Source organism: Engystomops pustulosus, chromosome 2, assembly GCF_040894005.1.
Source record: "Engystomops pustulosus chromosome 2, aEngPut4.maternal, whole genome shotgun sequence".
NCBI lineage: Eukaryota > Metazoa > Chordata > Amphibia > Anura > Leptodactylidae > Engystomops > Engystomops pustulosus.
Window position 1 is genome coordinate 87,376,639 of NC_092412.1, and position 16,989 is coordinate 87,393,627.

At 41.1% G+C, this 16,989-nt stretch overlaps 1 protein-coding gene across 1 annotated transcript in view; it reads left to right on the forward strand.

Moving 5' to 3' along the window:
• Positions 1-5,731: 5,731 nt before the first annotated feature.
• The window catches only part of DNAJC3 (DnaJ heat shock protein family (Hsp40) member C3), a 28,557-nt gene continuing 17,299 nt past the window's right edge, over positions 5,732-16,989 (forward strand). The window contains exons 1-4 of the mRNA XM_072135437.1: positions 5,732-6,015; positions 10,597-10,707; positions 12,614-12,738; positions 15,891-15,965. Of these exons, the coding sequence (XP_071991538.1) occupies positions 5,934-6,015; positions 10,597-10,707; positions 12,614-12,738; positions 15,891-15,965 (393 nt within the window). The 5' untranslated portion in view covers positions 5,732-5,933. The remainder of the gene's footprint in view (positions 6,016-10,596; positions 10,708-12,613; positions 12,739-15,890; positions 15,966-16,989) is intronic.

The window sequence follows — 16,989 nt, forward strand, 5'->3', positions numbered from 1 at the left end:
TTGTTACACAGCAAACAAGCCCTCACACAGCTCTTTACATGTTTAAAATCTATGGGTTCTTGAAGTTATGGAGAGAAAAATTAAAACACAAAAACGAAAAAGGGCCCGGTCATTAAGGGGTTAAGATTGGCAGAGCCAATTGGACATTGCAATTGTGCAACGGCAGAGCCGTGTGCACAGAGCTGTCGCGGACCTAGAGCCGGAACCTGCGCACATGAAGACAAAAGAGGAGCTGCCCGGGTCGTCGGAATGGTGAGTGCTCCGTTTATTTTTTTTTTATGTGATGGCCATACTGGGGGCTGGCAGGCTATATACTAAAGGGGGCTGGCTGACAGGCTATATACTAAAGGGTGCTGGCTGCCAGGTTATATACTAGAGGGGGCTGGCAGGCTATACACTAATGGGGGCTGGCAGGCTATATACTACAAGGGACTGGCTATATACTACAGGGGGCTAGCTATAAACTACATGGAGCTCGAACTACATGGAGCTAGCTATATACTACAGGGGGCTGCCTGGCTGTATACTACAGGGGGCTGGCTGGCTATATACTACAAGTTGCTGGCTGGTTCTATACTACTGAGGGCTGGCTGTCTATATACAGGGGCTGGCCAGCTATATACTGGTGAGGCTGTGACTAATGCTTATTCCACCCTCGGCTTACACTCGAGTCAATAAGTTTTTCCAGTTTTTGGTGGTAAAGTTAGGTACCTCGGCTTATACTTGGGTCAGCTTATACTTGGGTAAATTATATCCAGGTGACACTATACTGTAGGGGACTGTATTTTTAGGGGAGCAGTGTGGAGATGTGGTACATGGAGCTGAAGACATCTGATTGCGATTTCTGCAGTGATCAGTCATGGTCAGGAGAAATTATCTACATAAAAGAAAACTGTCAGCAGGATGAAGACCAGTGGATCAGGCCTGCACAGAGAAAGGATGCAGCAACTGCAACTGATGTATACTGTAGGTGATGTTGTGTATGTGTGTACTTAGTATAGCATGGGGGGGTGGCAACAGTAAGGGTTTGGGTAAATAGGGCCCAGATAAATTCAGGGGGGGGGGGCAGCATTTCAATTTTCCCCTCTGGCATGAAAAAGGCTAGAATTGGCCCTACCAACATACATACAGCAGTCAATATCTCCTGTGGAAGATCCCAACACTCTCAGGTAAGTATTTATTTTGTTTATCATATGTTTTCAAAAAAATGTTCTTATGTTTTTTTTTATCACAACAGGGAACACGTATGCTTTGCTGCATTGTATGTTTCTTTTATGGCTGCTCCACAGATGATCTGCTGTACCTGTAATGTAATTTGTGGGTGTTTGAGAGGAATGCTTATGCCCGAGCCCACATATTAGATTAGGATAGCTGAGGGTTTTTTTTTTCGCTTTTGGCTCATTTTTAAATTTGTACTGGGATGGAAAACACATTTCTGTTAAGAAGCTGCCTCACTCAAGGAACTGATATTGCTATTATTAGAAGTATTTATAATTGTTGATATTGGGGTTTATTGAGGTTCTGTGGGTGCAGCTATCTGCAGGGCTTCCAGAATGGGTCACCGTCTTTGTTCTAGTCAGCTGTCACTTTCTGCCGCCAAACCTGTGCCAAGCTCTTCTGGGTTTCCTGTTCCATTTGTCAGCTTTGCTCTCATCCCCCATCTGTTGTGTCCAGTCCACCAGCATGGTTTGGTGACAGGTGGCGCATCTTTAACTACAACCTCCCTCCACTCGCGAGGTGGTATGTGTGCTGTGCCTTTGGCATTCTATGCAATAAGTGGAAGGTGTTTCATAACTCTATCCAATTATATCGGGACAACATGGACCGTGTCATTCAAACTCGTGTGATCCTGCACAACTTTGATGATGGTACTAATACTGACCTGACGAAGACTTATTCATCATGATCTATCCCTCTAATTTTTTTGTGTTTTATCCTGTTGTGTAGCACAGCGCAGCGTGTGAAAATATAGCTACTTTAATAAACTATTTTATAGTATTTAAAATTTACTGAATAATATATAATATTAACCCCTTTGCACTCAGCTCAGAGCAGTTTCCCAAGGGTGGGGGGGAAACTCCTCCTTTCCAGCCACTCCCAGTGGACGTGTGCCTAGTCACACAGCAGATGCTATTAAAAGGTACAATATAACATCTTTTTTTCTGTAAAAGCAATTTTTAATGCAAAAACACTTTGGCAGTGTATGTACTATGCTCTGTGGGGACTGGAAGAGTGCTAAAAATGGGTCTCCTGGTGACAGGTTCCCTTTAAAGTCACAGAGCCAGCCTATGCATGTTAATAGGGTAACACAGCTAATACCATGTCCCATTATGGATCTAATAAAAAAGTCATACAAATTTTATTCAATTCAAAATAAAGTAATAAATTAATAAAAATGGCCATAAACCGCATAACATATAAAGATATAAAGAGAAATATAATCCACAAAAAACTCTAAATCATAACACAAACCCCACATACATAGTATCACCAAATCCGTAACAACCCGTAGAATAAAAGTAAATAATTATTGAACCCGCTCGATGAACGCAGTAAAAAAAACTGTTAAAAACCTGCCATAAATTATGATTTTTATCTTTTTAATCCCACAAAAAATGCTATAAAAAGTTATCAAAAAAACATATGTGCTCCATATGATACTGTTGCAAAGTACAACATGTCCCACAAAAAATGAACCATCAACCAGCTCTGTAGCCAAAAAAAGTTAAAATGTTATCCACTTGGGAGACGACGATGCAAAATTGATAGATTTTTCCCCCACATTAGGATTTTATTTGGCAAATTATGTAAAACATAAGAAAAAATATTAAAGTAACATATCAACGTAATCATACGTACCCATAGAATAAAAATAACATGATTATCAGGCTATACAGTGAACACCAAAAAAAAAAAAGGTAAAAAATCCAGTACAGAATTGGTGCTTTTCTACTCTTGCCCTTAAAAAAAAGTTCCTAAATTTTCAACAATAGGGGATACCAACCCCAAAATGGTAACACTTGAAAAAGCATCTAATCCAGCAAAAAAACGAATTCCAAAAAACCTAAAATTTTATAGCCTACAAAAGGGGTCAATGAGGAATCCTGGCAGCTGCAGGGTGCTGCTTCCCTTCTGCGTCTCGCTGTGCGCCCATAAAACAAGTGACGGCCACATGTGGGCGGTCTCTGTACTCGAAAATAATTGGATAAAAAATTGTAAGATGGGTTTTCTCTTTTTATCTTTTGGAAATGTTTACGTTTTTGGCCTAAATGAACTTATAACCGACAAAATGTGACCATTCTAAATATAACCTCCATTTTGATTTAATTACTATAAAGATCTAAAGGGGTTAACAATATTCCTAAAACTTGTTTCTGATAGTTTGAGGGGTGAAGATTTGAAAATGGGTTGATATATAGGTGGGCCTTAAATGTTAAATATTTAAAATTTCATTGAAAGCCATGTGACATCAAAATAAATTATAAAGACATTTCCAAAAATTATAAAAATGTTAAGTAGACATATGGGAAATGTTATTCAGCAACTTATTTAGGTGGTAAATCTATCTGCCTGAAAACATGATTATTTTGAATTTTAAAATTAATAATTTTTTTTTTTAAATAAACTCAAAACTTATCAGCCAAAATTTTCCACTAAAATGAAGTACAACATGTGGGGAAAAAGCAATCTCAGAATCACTTTGATAAGTAACAGTGTTCAAAAGTTATAACCATAGAAAGCGACGCAAGTCAGAATCCAAAAAATGGGACTCAGCCTTAAGCTATAAACAGGCTACGTCCTTAAGGGGTTAAAATTAATCTTGATGTATCTAAAAAAGATCTCATTTACATTTTCAACTTTAAGCATAGAATTTAAAATACACATTTGGCTCTGATGAATACAAGTATTAACATATCTACCTGCAAATACTAGATATAGATCTATATGCTCTCATTTATAGACAAATACAGTCTCTTTAACACCCCATAACACACAAAAAAATTAGGACATAACACTGGAACCAGGTTCTATGCATAAATACTTCACCAAAGTCAAGCTCACACCATAAGTACAGCTCCAAAACCAAACTATCATCATAAATACACCCCTAAAACCAAGTTTTATACATTTATCCAGCACCAGGCCCAGTACAGGAATGCAGCTCCAATACCAAGCTAATGCCATAAGTAGTACCAGGATCAAGTTCATGAGTGCAGCACTAGAACCAAGCCCAGTGTATAAATACAGGACCAAAAGAATAGCCTGCATATGAATACCAAGCCAAAACCCAGGTTAGTAGGTAAATGCAGCACCAGAACCAAGCTCAGTACATAAATACAGTACCAGAACCATTCAATATACACCTGCAGACTTTACAGGAGGTAGTCACAGTGCCCCAGTAGCCCATAGTCACAATGCCCCCAATAGCACATAGTCACAGCGCCCCCATAGTAGCCCATAGTCACAATAGTCTATATAGTTACAGTGTTTTAGTCACTGGTGTTTTCAGACATATATTTACCAAACAGAAAGTGCCTGAAACCTACCTGTTTTGTAACTTCATGCTTTTTGAAGCTTAGCTGATTCTATCACCCAAAGATTGAAGCCAGAAGGACAGTCCCAGCGTCTGACTAATGGCCAGCCCCAGGAACTTCTTGAGTTAGAGCTGAGTGGTAGCTCCAGGAAACTCCTTTAGGGTTCAGGTTTTCCGATGCAGTTTTCAAAGCCAAATAAAAATGGGTGATGACAAATAATTGAGAGGTGCGGCTCCTCCTTATTTCACTCCACTCCTGGTTTGGACATCAAAAACTGCATCTGAAAACATGTTGGCGCAACCCTGAGATTATCTTCTTGTAGGGATGCACAAAACCTAATCATTTGCAGAAATGACTTATATATGAGTGCAGCAAAGTGAAGTAGAATCCACACATTCTAATAATACACTTTATTAAACAAATATAACAAAACACAGTGCACAACATAGATGTATCTGGTGACGCGCTGCACAGACAGGCACAGTCTATAGAACTGACAGCAGGACGTGTGTTGTTTTTCCATTTCTTCACTTCTGAAACCTTCCAGAAGAAATGTAGTGAGGATTGCCAGCTATGGGCACAGTGGGAAGGATTTACTAATTCTTGGGCAAGCACGACTGTCGGCATCGGAGATCAGTCTCTGGAAAGCACAGCCCGATGTATTAAAGTGGCGCACAGCTGTAAGTAAATAATGGGTAGACGGTAATAATCAGTCGTGAGCCATAAAAATGCCGACATCAATGCCGACACCTTATTTTTGCTCTCTGACCATTTTGTTCCATGGTCAACAAAATACACATAAATGTGACGGATAATGTGGAAAAGTTAGGCCACGCCCACTGGCGAAAAAAAAAAAGACGTTGGAGTCGGTATAGTCGGAAATACTGTCCTTTCTGGCGCAAACTCATTATAAATGAGTTCTGCACCCAAAAAAAGGAAAGATCCTGGCATTTTTTAGATACATGTCGCCCATTGTGTCATTATTCTGCAGAAAAGCATCGGTACCGTTCACACAGGACACATCGCATACACATATACTGTTCTATACGGCATAGTCCGCCCCACAGCGCCACCATGAGAGCCATCCGTGTATAGCAGCAGCAGCTGCAGTGAGCGCTCGGCGTGACGTCACGAGTATGAGCCGGCGCGCTCCTGTTTTCCTAGGCAAAGCAACGTGCCGGAAGCGAGGTAAAGGCGGGGCCTGAGACTCTGACACCTCCTTCCACCTCAGGCCGACGCTCCACGTTGCCCAATAGCAGAAGAAGGGCGGGGCTACCGGCTTTGTATCCAATCAGAGCTCACCACGACCAGCGCTCAACTTACTGGGAACTAGTTGAAGTGGAGCAGGACAATTGGCTGTCATAGTGTACGGGAGAGAAGCGTCCAGGCTCCGGCAGCATGGTGGCCCCCAGCGCCTGTGCTCACAAGCTGCTGTCCTTCTTCCCCTTCCTGCTTGTCCTGTTAGATCTGCAGTATGAAGGTAAGGAGAGGCGCACACTGCACTGGGCCCGGGCGGAGCTGTCACTGGGCTGCTGTCCCGTCCTGCCAGGGCTCTCCGCTCCTTCTACATGGGGATCTAGTAGAACCTTATAGTAGACCTTATATTCCTACCCATACAGTTAGTCCCCCTGTTCTGTCACTTATGGGGGAAGCCAAGTTAACCATGGGCACTGGCTCTGTACAATCCTATGTATAATATCTGCGTTATGTGTGGAGCAGATCTGAGAGATGGACACAAAGTAACTGAGTATTTCCTAACTACACGCAATCTATTATCATGCTGTGTTCTACCTAGTCCTGAGCGCTGATCCTGTATCTCATGCTTTCTCTTTGGGCAGAAATTCAAGATACAATGTTGCAATTTAGTGCAGAACATATTGTATACATGTTATAATGTTACAGTATGGTGTATCTTGGGTCCCTAAGTAACAGCTTACATTGTAGTTCACAGCTTCAATCAACAAGCATGTTGTCTCAGGCTAAGTTCACATTGCCATTAGTTGTGCTAATTTTTCTGTTATAAATGGAGACGTAACTGAAGGTAAATTTGCATATGTGCAAGCGATTAGCAATGGATGGTAAATGGACAGCGGCACCGGTGGGGTGATGGTAACTGGACAGCGGCACCGGTGGGGTGATGGTAACTGGACAGCGGCACCGGTGGGGTGATGGTAACTGGACAGCGGCACCGGTGGGGTGATGGTAACTGGACAGCGGCACCGGTGGGGTGATGGTAAATGGACAGCGGCACCGGTGGGGTGATGGTAAATGGACAGCGGCACCGGTGGGGTGATGGTAAATGGACAGCGGCACCGGTGGGGTGATGGTAAATGGACAGCGGCACCGGTGGGGTGATGGTAAATGGACAGCGGCACCGGTGGGGTGATGGTAAATGGACAGCGGCACCGGTGGGGTGATGGTAAATGGACAGCGGCACCGGTGGGGTGATGGTAAATGGACAGCGGCACCGGTGGGGTGATGGTAAATGGACAGCGGCACCGGTGGGGTGATGGTAAATGGACTGCGGCAGCGGTGGGGTGATGGTAAATGGACTGCGGCAGCGGTGGGGTGAAATTGGCCCTTATCCATCCGAAAGTTTCAACTGGTCTTTGCATTTCTGCTTGTTGTAGCTTGTGACAAACATAGCCAAAGGCCTCTCACCATATGTGAATGAAGAGTGTGTATGAATACTACAGTAAAGTACACCGGAATTAATTAGAAAGTGAAATGCGTCAGATTGCTAGTGTAATTTGCTGCCTTGTGATATGTTATTGTGACACACTTAGTTATAGATCCAGGCACTGTCTCTATATTAGTTATCCATGGCTGCCTTCCTTCTAAAATCAACAGCTTCACAAGCTGTTACGGTGTGCAAGGAGCATCTCACCGCTCCCACTTTGTGTAAAACTTCCACTGCTGCCTTGAGATTACAACATACAGAAGGAGGGTGAGACTGTAACAGCCTGTGAACTTGCAGGGCTCTGGTAACACCCTACAGAGCTCTTCTGGCTTATTAGCATAAATCTAAAAGTTGATTTTAGAAGAAAGGAGGCCATAGATAACAAATATGAGTAAGTGTCAATGATTTTTAATGCTTGATTTTGATTGTGCTTAAAAGTGCACCAATTTTTTATTTTTTTTTTTTGGTGCATTTTTCTTGTTACCAAGCAGACAAATTTGTGTAAAGTGAGACTAGACACTACAGATGACATCAGGTGGTTAGGAAGATGGTGAGACCGGTTAACAGCCTGTGATTTCTGAAGGTCGATTTTCCTTTAAAGGTCATCTTTACATGACCGATTCTGGTAGCCTCTGATTTCAGAAATGCTTTTGTTGTGTATCTGATTAATTCTGCAGATTTTTAATTGTTTCTTTAACATTGCCTGGCTCCCTCTTAGCAGTGTGTGGTTAGTCCTGGGAAAGGAGAGCAGTTCAATGCCTCCTCTTCACCCATTGCCCTCCCTCAGCCTCTCCTCTGCACACTCCCATTGATTACATCAGCTCACCACCTCAGGCATTTCTCATTTTAACTTCCACCCCTGGACTTGCCATACAATGCTGGCAGGGATTCAGGTAATGTTAGAGAAACAAAGCATTGGAATTATACAGATGCAGGACAAAGTCCTTTTTTTTTCTATTAAATCAACATGCCGGAGGCTATTGGAACCTGTGTAAAAATAACCTTCCTGATGACGTGTTATCAAAGTGGCTGATGCTTAATGATGAATCTGTCAAATTATTATAACGCCATCTAACTTTGAGACCGTATTAGGAGATCTGCCCTATTGGGGGGTACATTTTTTTGATGGAAGCCTATTAACAATTTGTACCTATCTGTACCTCTGTATCATTTATACCTCTGACACCCACTGTGTTAATAGACCCTTCCTGCCTGAATAGGACTGAAGTGCTTTTTTTTTTTTTTTTTTTTTTTTTTTTTTAAGTGGACTTAAGGGCTGGAAAGAGCAGTCCACAGTACTTTTGCTGCCTGAGAACCGCACATGCCATGTACAGATGGGCTTGGATCCAATATTTGCTGTGTCTGCCAGGTTCTCCTATACTTCACATACATTAGAAATCCATTCAGTCATGACACATGTACAGTTATGATTCTGAATTTCTTGGCTTTAGTTCATTGCTACATGTATTTTATAGAAAATCCTCTTCCCCAGTCCATATTTTGTATTGAGGCCTAATGAGATCATACCGTGAATATATGAGGGGCTCCAGTTGGGATTGTATACAATGGGGTCGGGGGGGGGGGGGGGAGTTGGGGGGACAACACAGTACCATGCCTGTCCATGGATTGTGTCTGGTATTGCAGTTCTGTTTAGTGAAAGGGGTTGCCCCAAACATTTAAGCTATCCACAGACTAGGGGATAACTAGCTGATAGGTGGGGGGTCTGTCAAGACCCCCTGCAATCTAGAGAACCATTGTTCCATTGTCAGTTATGAGTGGAGCAGCAGGACAAGCATGTCCTCTGCTGCTCCATTCACTTTTATGGCAATGACTGAAGTAGCCAAACACACAGCTCGGCTATCACTGACCACTCCCAAAGACATTGAATGGAATGTCGGGGCACATGTTTTTCCTCCTGCTCTACCCATTAGTGAGAACCAGATCCCCATTCTAGGTGGAGTCCCTTTCCCGCTAATACAGGCGGTCCCTTTTTTTTTTTTTTTTTTTTTTTTGTCCTTGTGACAATTGGATTTTCCAAATTTTGTGGCGTCATGGGAACAGGGATTACCAATAAAGCTTCATTATAGGCAGCTTACAGGGGATCATTGCAGCCTGGGATTAAAGTAAAGCATCGATAGAGCTTCACCAGATGTTACAATGGGGAGAGAGGTCTGTCTGTACCTTGAGTGTCCTTAAGTCAGGGGCCATCTGTACTTGGGACAACCCATTTAAAGTAGATATAACTTATCTGCAGTTCTTCACACAACCTGTAGACCAGTGTGGAACTGTTTTGAAAGAAAGCAGCCCTATTCTTCCTATTGTGTATAACTGTACTGCAGCTCTTGTGATACTGTATGTTTACTTTGCGCTAGCTATGTATCAAGACAGATCTGTTACCTTTAATGATCCAAATCTCCCTTAATCTCATTATAAAGGAACATCGGAAGATACTGTTAGTCAGTAATTATTTTAGGCTTTAACATGTATTTGCTCTAGTGTGGCACTGATAATACAAATCTAGGTAATTAGCGCTCCTGACTACCTTGCCACCATTGCAAATAGTTGTGATTTACAGAAGTTTTTTCTTCTCTAGTACTTCTGTTGCAGCCCACAGGTACTGAATGTGTATCCAGCTAATGAGAACACTTCTGGATGCCATATGTCAATTGTTAGTGTCTTGTTTGTGTATATAGACTCCTCCAGTAATTACCCTCATTCTGAAGTGATTGCATGTTTAAGGCTTCCAGGGTAGTTATTACCTCCGCTCTGATACTGCTCTGGGTAAGCCTTAGTAGGTGTTCAGTTTCGTTAATTATAGAAATGTATCTAGTTTAGATCACATGCTTAGGTGCTTAGGCGCTTAGGCTAGCAAGAAGTATAGAAACCATTTCTTTCATGAAAGATTAATTTGTTATCTTCAAAATTGATCTTTTTCTACAAAAATTGTGACTGGTACCTTATAAGAAATGCTTATATCCACAGATGTTTATATTTGTATTATCTCTTACTGTCTCTCATCCATCACTGTTTTGTTTGACCTCGGTCTCCCATCTGCTAATTCCTTCCCCTGTCCCCTCCTTACATCTCTGACCTACTCTTCTTGTATCCCCCTAGATGTAATCTGCAGTCATGACAAGACCGTCTTCTTTTCTTCTATCTACGCTGTCCCTTTTGAATTTTTTCTCCAGGATTTTTTTTCTGTTTATTCCCCATAGTCTGGAACTTCTACATCCTATTATATTGTGACCGCCTAAAATGTGTAAAAACAACCATGCCCTCCACTCTCACTACCATCTGAGCAGCTTCTAACCAGACCTAATGCTACCTTCCAGGACTGACCATTCCTACTGTCTTACATTATGATCCTATGTTTTGGCACAGGTGTGGAATGTGGAATAAATGCAGATGTTGACAAACACCTTGAAATGGGAAAGAAGTTATTAGCTGCTGGGCAACTTGCAGATGCTTTATCCCATTTTCACTCGGCCATTGGTAAGTATTGAGTAGCTAATAAAGGTTGTACAAGATTAAGATGAGCACGGTTGTACTGCTAAAAGGACTGGCAACTGTAAAAAGATGACCCAAACCAATCATCCATTTAAAGGGAACCTGTCGCCACATTTTTTACAAATACAGCCAATGGTAGGTTTCCATAGAACCTGAGTAACTGACACCCTTTCTTTTAGCTAAAAATTGTTCCCCTCAGATTCCTATGTATTTAACTTTATAATTTTACCTGGTATCCAAGAATGTCTTTAACGAGTTTAGTAGGGCGTGGCTTACTCATTCATTCATGGGAATTCAGCAGCTCATCCCCATGCTTTCTCTACATGCAGCAGTAATGTCATGTGACCTCATTGCAGATCCTTTAGCCTCTTAACAATAGCAAACTATACACAAGCATGATAAGCTGTGATTTCATGAGATGTGTATTACATGAAATCACAGCAGCCTGCATGGAGAGGAGTAGAAGTCCATGCAAGCATTCTACGTTTAAATACATTTTTTTTTTTTTTTTTTTTAATGTGGTCAGATATGTGCGCTGGTTACAGAAATGTTGCAAGTGTTAAGAGGCTAAGGGACCTGTGATGGATGATGTTACTCTGGTCACATAACATTAGGCCACACCCCCCAACAAGATCTATAAATCCTTGGATACCAGGCAAGTTTATAACTCTGATTTTATGGGGATTTGAGGTAAGCAATTTTTAGCTAAAAGAAGGGTGTTACTAGAGCTCGATAGGAACCTGCCATTTGTGTTGACAGGTTAACTATCACCTCTGCTGATTTGTAGATTCATGTATTCCCCATCAAATAACAGTTTTGGAGTATATTTTCTATTAGAAATGTATTGCTATATAAAATGTATTCATTATTATTCTTATAGTCCTAACTTTACCTTTTGTTGAAAGGACTATTCCATCTCTTGTATTTATGACATAACAGCTGGATTTGTCATAAGTACAGGTTGTTGCAGATACAACCTCTGGGGCTTGCACTTATTGAGAGAGCAAAGGTATATTGACCTCTGTCTCACTTTCTTATATGGTGCGTTGGTTAGTCTGACTGTGCCCTCTCTATTCAAGTTGATTGGAGTGCTCAAAATGGTTGCTCCTCTTCACTGCCAACGTTGTCCACCCAGGGCTGCAATTCAAGAAAATGAATTTGGGACTCAAATGTATCTATTATGTATAGTCAATGGATGAGATGACAGTAGTGAATATAAAATTTGGTGGTTTGGGTAGTCATGTGTCCAAGCCTTCTAGAGGGCCCATGGCTACTCAAAGGGCCTTCACCCATGAAATCCTGGTACATATGTTCCTGCTTTCAATAAACATGTACACCAGAGCCATTTGGGGAACTTTCAAGGTCCTTCTTAGTTCCTAAAGCCTCACATTGAAAGCAGGTAGTACTATGTACATGCCATTTGACCTAATTGTTTATGGTCAGTGTTATTTATACATCACATCAGAGCAGGTGTAAGTCTATTATATTGGTATACAGGACAAGTTTTTTTTTTTTCCCTCTGAATCTTTGCTGTACTGATTGAATATGCTCTGTCCATACATCCTTGGCTCAAAATACACTTTCTTGGTCTTCTGTGTTAGCCATTGCTAGATTAAATGACCACTTTGGAGAGAATTTGTATGTAGACCACAGTGTACTGATATTCCAGTAATTCAGATGATAGAATGGGCAGATGGATGTATGTTTTTACTTTTTACCAGTAAAGCGTGCCTTTACATCTAGTTGTATCCCTCTACTCTTACATGAAGTCTTCCTTTACATATTCTGTAGTATCTCTCACACATCTGATCACAGTCTATAATGAGATATTAGGACCTTCTTTACAATATATTGTGTGATGCCAGCTCAGTGTTTCCCTCTTTTCTTTTAGATGGTGATCCGGATAACTACCTGGCATACTACAGAAGAGCTACAGCGTACCTGGCCATGGGCAAATCAAAAGCCGCAATTCCTGATCTAAGTCGAGTGATTGAGCTGAAACCAGATTTCACATCGGTAGGTAAAAGCTAAACCGCAGGGCAGAAAAAAAATGTTCGGATGTTTAAAACCTCTTAATATACGAAACAGAAATTTCAAGTGAAGGTGACTATAATTAGATTTGATACTATTATAGTATAGAGTTAGGGGATATGGGCAATACAAGTAGTGCACATATGCATTATCCCCGCTCAAAATACCATACAACACACAGTTACCAACGTAAATAAAGGAAAAAATATGCACTGCATGTTCTCAGTTGTGGTATGGTAATTATGGCTTAGACTTGTATTTTGCATTGTTGCACAGTTACTTTGTGCCACTCACTATTGCTTCCCTGTCTGCCGATGTCCTCATTACCTCTACACTGTTAATCTACATTGTCTTATACACTTATTCTATGGTTACATGCATTGCTTTCTTGTTTTTAATCTTCTTTCATTGTTGTGCCATTTTTATATTTCTGTATTTGCATTAATAAAGACTATATTGTTCCATATAGTTTATATTTTTTCCTTTATTTACGTTGGTTACTGTGTGTTGTATAATTAGATTTGGACACCACCTAACACAGGCAGGTTCCTAATTCCGCCTGAAAGGTGACCTTAATTGGCAGTCTCCGTAATTGACCCCGAATCTGTTGTGTAATACAGTTTACCACTATTTTACTGAAGGGGAACCATTTGTCAGATTATATTATGGTATAACTGTCAAGCTCAAATATTTATGCAAAAGAAAGGGTATAAGGGTGTAACCTTGATGGAATATCAATAAAAATTGGTTAAAAGGTTTAGGGGTGAGGGTTCCAGATGTTTGACCCCCACCCATTAGGAAATTGGGGAACACCCCTTTAAAGGGAACCCGTCACCACTATTTTCACAAATGCAGGTAGTGGCAGGTTCCTATAGAGCTCTAGTAACTATCTGACATCCTGCTTGTAAGTAAAAGTAGTTTCCCTCATATCCCCATAAAATCAGAGTTATAATCTTGCCTGGTATCTTTGGAGCGAGTCGAGGGGGTGTGGCCTAATGTCATGTGACCAGTATGACATCATCAAATGTCCTTAAGCTACTTAAAGAGAACCCGTCATGCAAAATAACCCCCTAAACTAAATATATTTTCATAAACTGCCATTAGAGAGCATTGCCTCTATCCCTTCATTGTCCCTCTACATGCCTGTAAACCTAAGCAATGAGGTCCTAAAGCTGTATGCAAATGACCTGTGAAATGTCCAATGAAGCATTAGCATATTCAAGCTGTCCACTCTATTCATGAGTGGGAGGTACAGCCACACCCCCAGTGCACGATTGACAGCTTGTATAATGGTGTGAGGCTGTATAATGATGTGCTTCCTGGTGCTGGTGGCCACGCCCCCTGCAGCCTGTGTGTGCATGTGTGTGTGTTTAGGAGAGATACAGCAGCTCCATGCAGCCATGTTACAGCAGAACATGTCAGATTCATGTGTAGCTGATGTCTGTGTCTCTCACCTGTATATTAGGAGGATGCAGCATGTCAGCAGATACAGCACACACTAGCCATGCTTTACTATACATTACACACAGACATGAGCAGGGGGAGGAGAGGGGAGAGGTAACAGGGGTGACATCACTGCCTCTGACCATGTGACCAGCCTCATTTACATGATAAAGAATAAATGATTTTACAATGAATAATGTATGAAATAACTAGATAAAGGCTGGGATGGGATCCTTGTGAGCTGCTCCAACAGGTAGAGGTGACAGGACAAGTGACACAGACCTGATGACAGGTGTCCTTTAATATGAAAACTATACCCCATGTACATATCTGACCACATAAAACAATCACAGCAGTCTCCATGGACTTCTACGCCTCTCCATGCAGGCTGCTGTGAGTTCATGTGATACAATATGCTGTGATTTCATGACATATATGCTTAGTGTACAGTTCCTAATGCTACAAAAGCTATAGGACCTGCGATGATGTCACCCTGGTCACATGACATTATAGCAGCATACAGCAATAGGGATGTAGAGGTGCTGCTGGATTCGGCCCGAGGAGGCGACGCCCACCTGGACTCGCTGTAGCCATGCTTAGTTACCAGGTAAAACTATAAAGATGAATATATGGGAATCACAGGGGAATCATTTTTAGCTACAAGCAGGGTGTCAGATAGTTACTAGAGCTCTATAGGGACCTGTCACTACCTGTATTTGTGAAAATAGTGGTGACGGGTTCCCTTTAAGTTGCACAGTTCCAGTAGTGTCTGAGCAAGTTCACAAAAGCTTATTCAAGAGCTTCTGCCTCTATGTACCCTTTTCACAGCACAGAACGCTAACTGCTGGGACCCCCCCCCTCCCATCAATCATGAGAACAGGGTCCTTCAAGCCCTGAATTCATCCAATTAGTGGAGACTGCGGTTATTTTTGGGCTTGTACGCCAGAAAACTGGCATACAAGCCTGTTAAATGTCCCCCAATAAGTACAGGCGGTCTCCTACTTAAGGACATCCGACTTACAGACGACCCCTAGTTAAAGACGGACCCCTCTGCCCACTGTGACCTTTGGTGAAGCTCTCTGAATGCTTAACTTTAGTCCCAGACTGCGATGATCAGCTGTAATGAGGTAATCAGGTGTCTGTAATGAAGCTTTATTGATAATTCTTGGTCCCATTACAGCAAAAAAAAATTTGAAATTTCAATTCAGTGGGGCAAAATAAAATTTTGTCTGCAACTACAATGATAAAATATACAGTTTTGACTTAATAATAAGAATTCAACTTAAGAACAAACCTATGGAACCAATCTTGTACGTAACCTGGGGACTGCCTGTACATACATACTGTATCACTGCAGTAAATTCTATGGACTTTTTTAAACAGTTCTGGTCTGGGTATAATTTATTTTCATATACTTTTATAGATAGATATATCTCCACCTGCTGATTATCTTCTTTCCTATTAAATCACTTGCTAGGGGAGGTTTGTCATCATGTAAATCCTTTTGTCCCCCATTGGTGACATTTTATTTGGTAATCCATGTAAGACAATGCTCACATCTTTTGCATATTGCTGATGGATGGACAGTGTATGCATCAATCCATCACATCTGTTTTATGCCCAAATATGGATCTTAAAACAAACAAAAAAAAAAAGTAAGTTTAAGTGTGATTTATTTATTTATTTTTTTCCAGGCAAGATTACAGAGAGGACAGTTACTGCTGAAACAAGGAAAATTGGATGAAGCTGAAGAGGACTTTAAAAGAGTGGTAAGTTTGTTGTGAAACACCAGTTAGGGTTGCCTAGAGTGGAACTTATGGCAGTGGTCTTCCAAAAGCAGCACAGCACCTGTCCACGGGTTATGTGCTAGCTGCATTCACTTAAATAGATTTTGAAATATCTAATTCTAATATTGCAAGAGCAATCATCTCAACATGACATAAACAAGCCATGTAACTTCACTGAATTAGTGTGCCTGTCCAACTGTCCTCCAAAGAAGGGGTCTATTTTGAATTTGAGCTTTTTGCCTTAGCTTGCCTCCAACAATTTAATTTTCCTTCAGATTCAGAAGATTAGAGAGAGATCTCGAATGATAAACTGTGATTGTGATTAAGGCCTTTAAAACCATTTTGTTACCGGTGTTTTACCCCCTTCCTTACCGGGCCCTTTTTTTTTTTTTTTTTTTTTGTTATAGCAATTGGCTAATTTAACTGCAAATAACTATTAAAATCCCATATAGAAAATTATGTATATTCATTTAAAAATGTAAGGACAAATTAGACTATAGTTTTATGCAATAAATGGATACAATGGGGCAATTTACTTGCCCGGTCATGTCGCGATCCCGCGGTGCGTTGTCCAACGAGGATTCGGGTCTGCAATGATTCACTAAGGTCGTGCGTCCAATTTCCTGCATGTGTTGCTTCCGCGCTGAGATCCGTCGGAGTTAACCTTCTTCTTCCTGGTGCATGTAAGTGCTTGATCTTGCGACACAACTTCGTTCGTCCGAATCCGTTGGGTTGTCCGGCCACGCCCCCGATTTCTGTCGCATGCAAGCCGGTGCTGATGCGCCACAATCCAATCACGTTTTAATGGTAAAGGAAAAAATGCAAAAATTTTTATTTTTGTATTTAATGTTATTATTTTATTATATTTATTATTATTATTTTTTTTTTTAGTGGTAAATTTATTTTTTGACACACAATTGTTGGTCTAAATGAGCCGCTGTCTTTATATACTGTCACAATTAACAGCGTCTCACCGAGTAGTATATTGTCATACAGCAGTAAGATG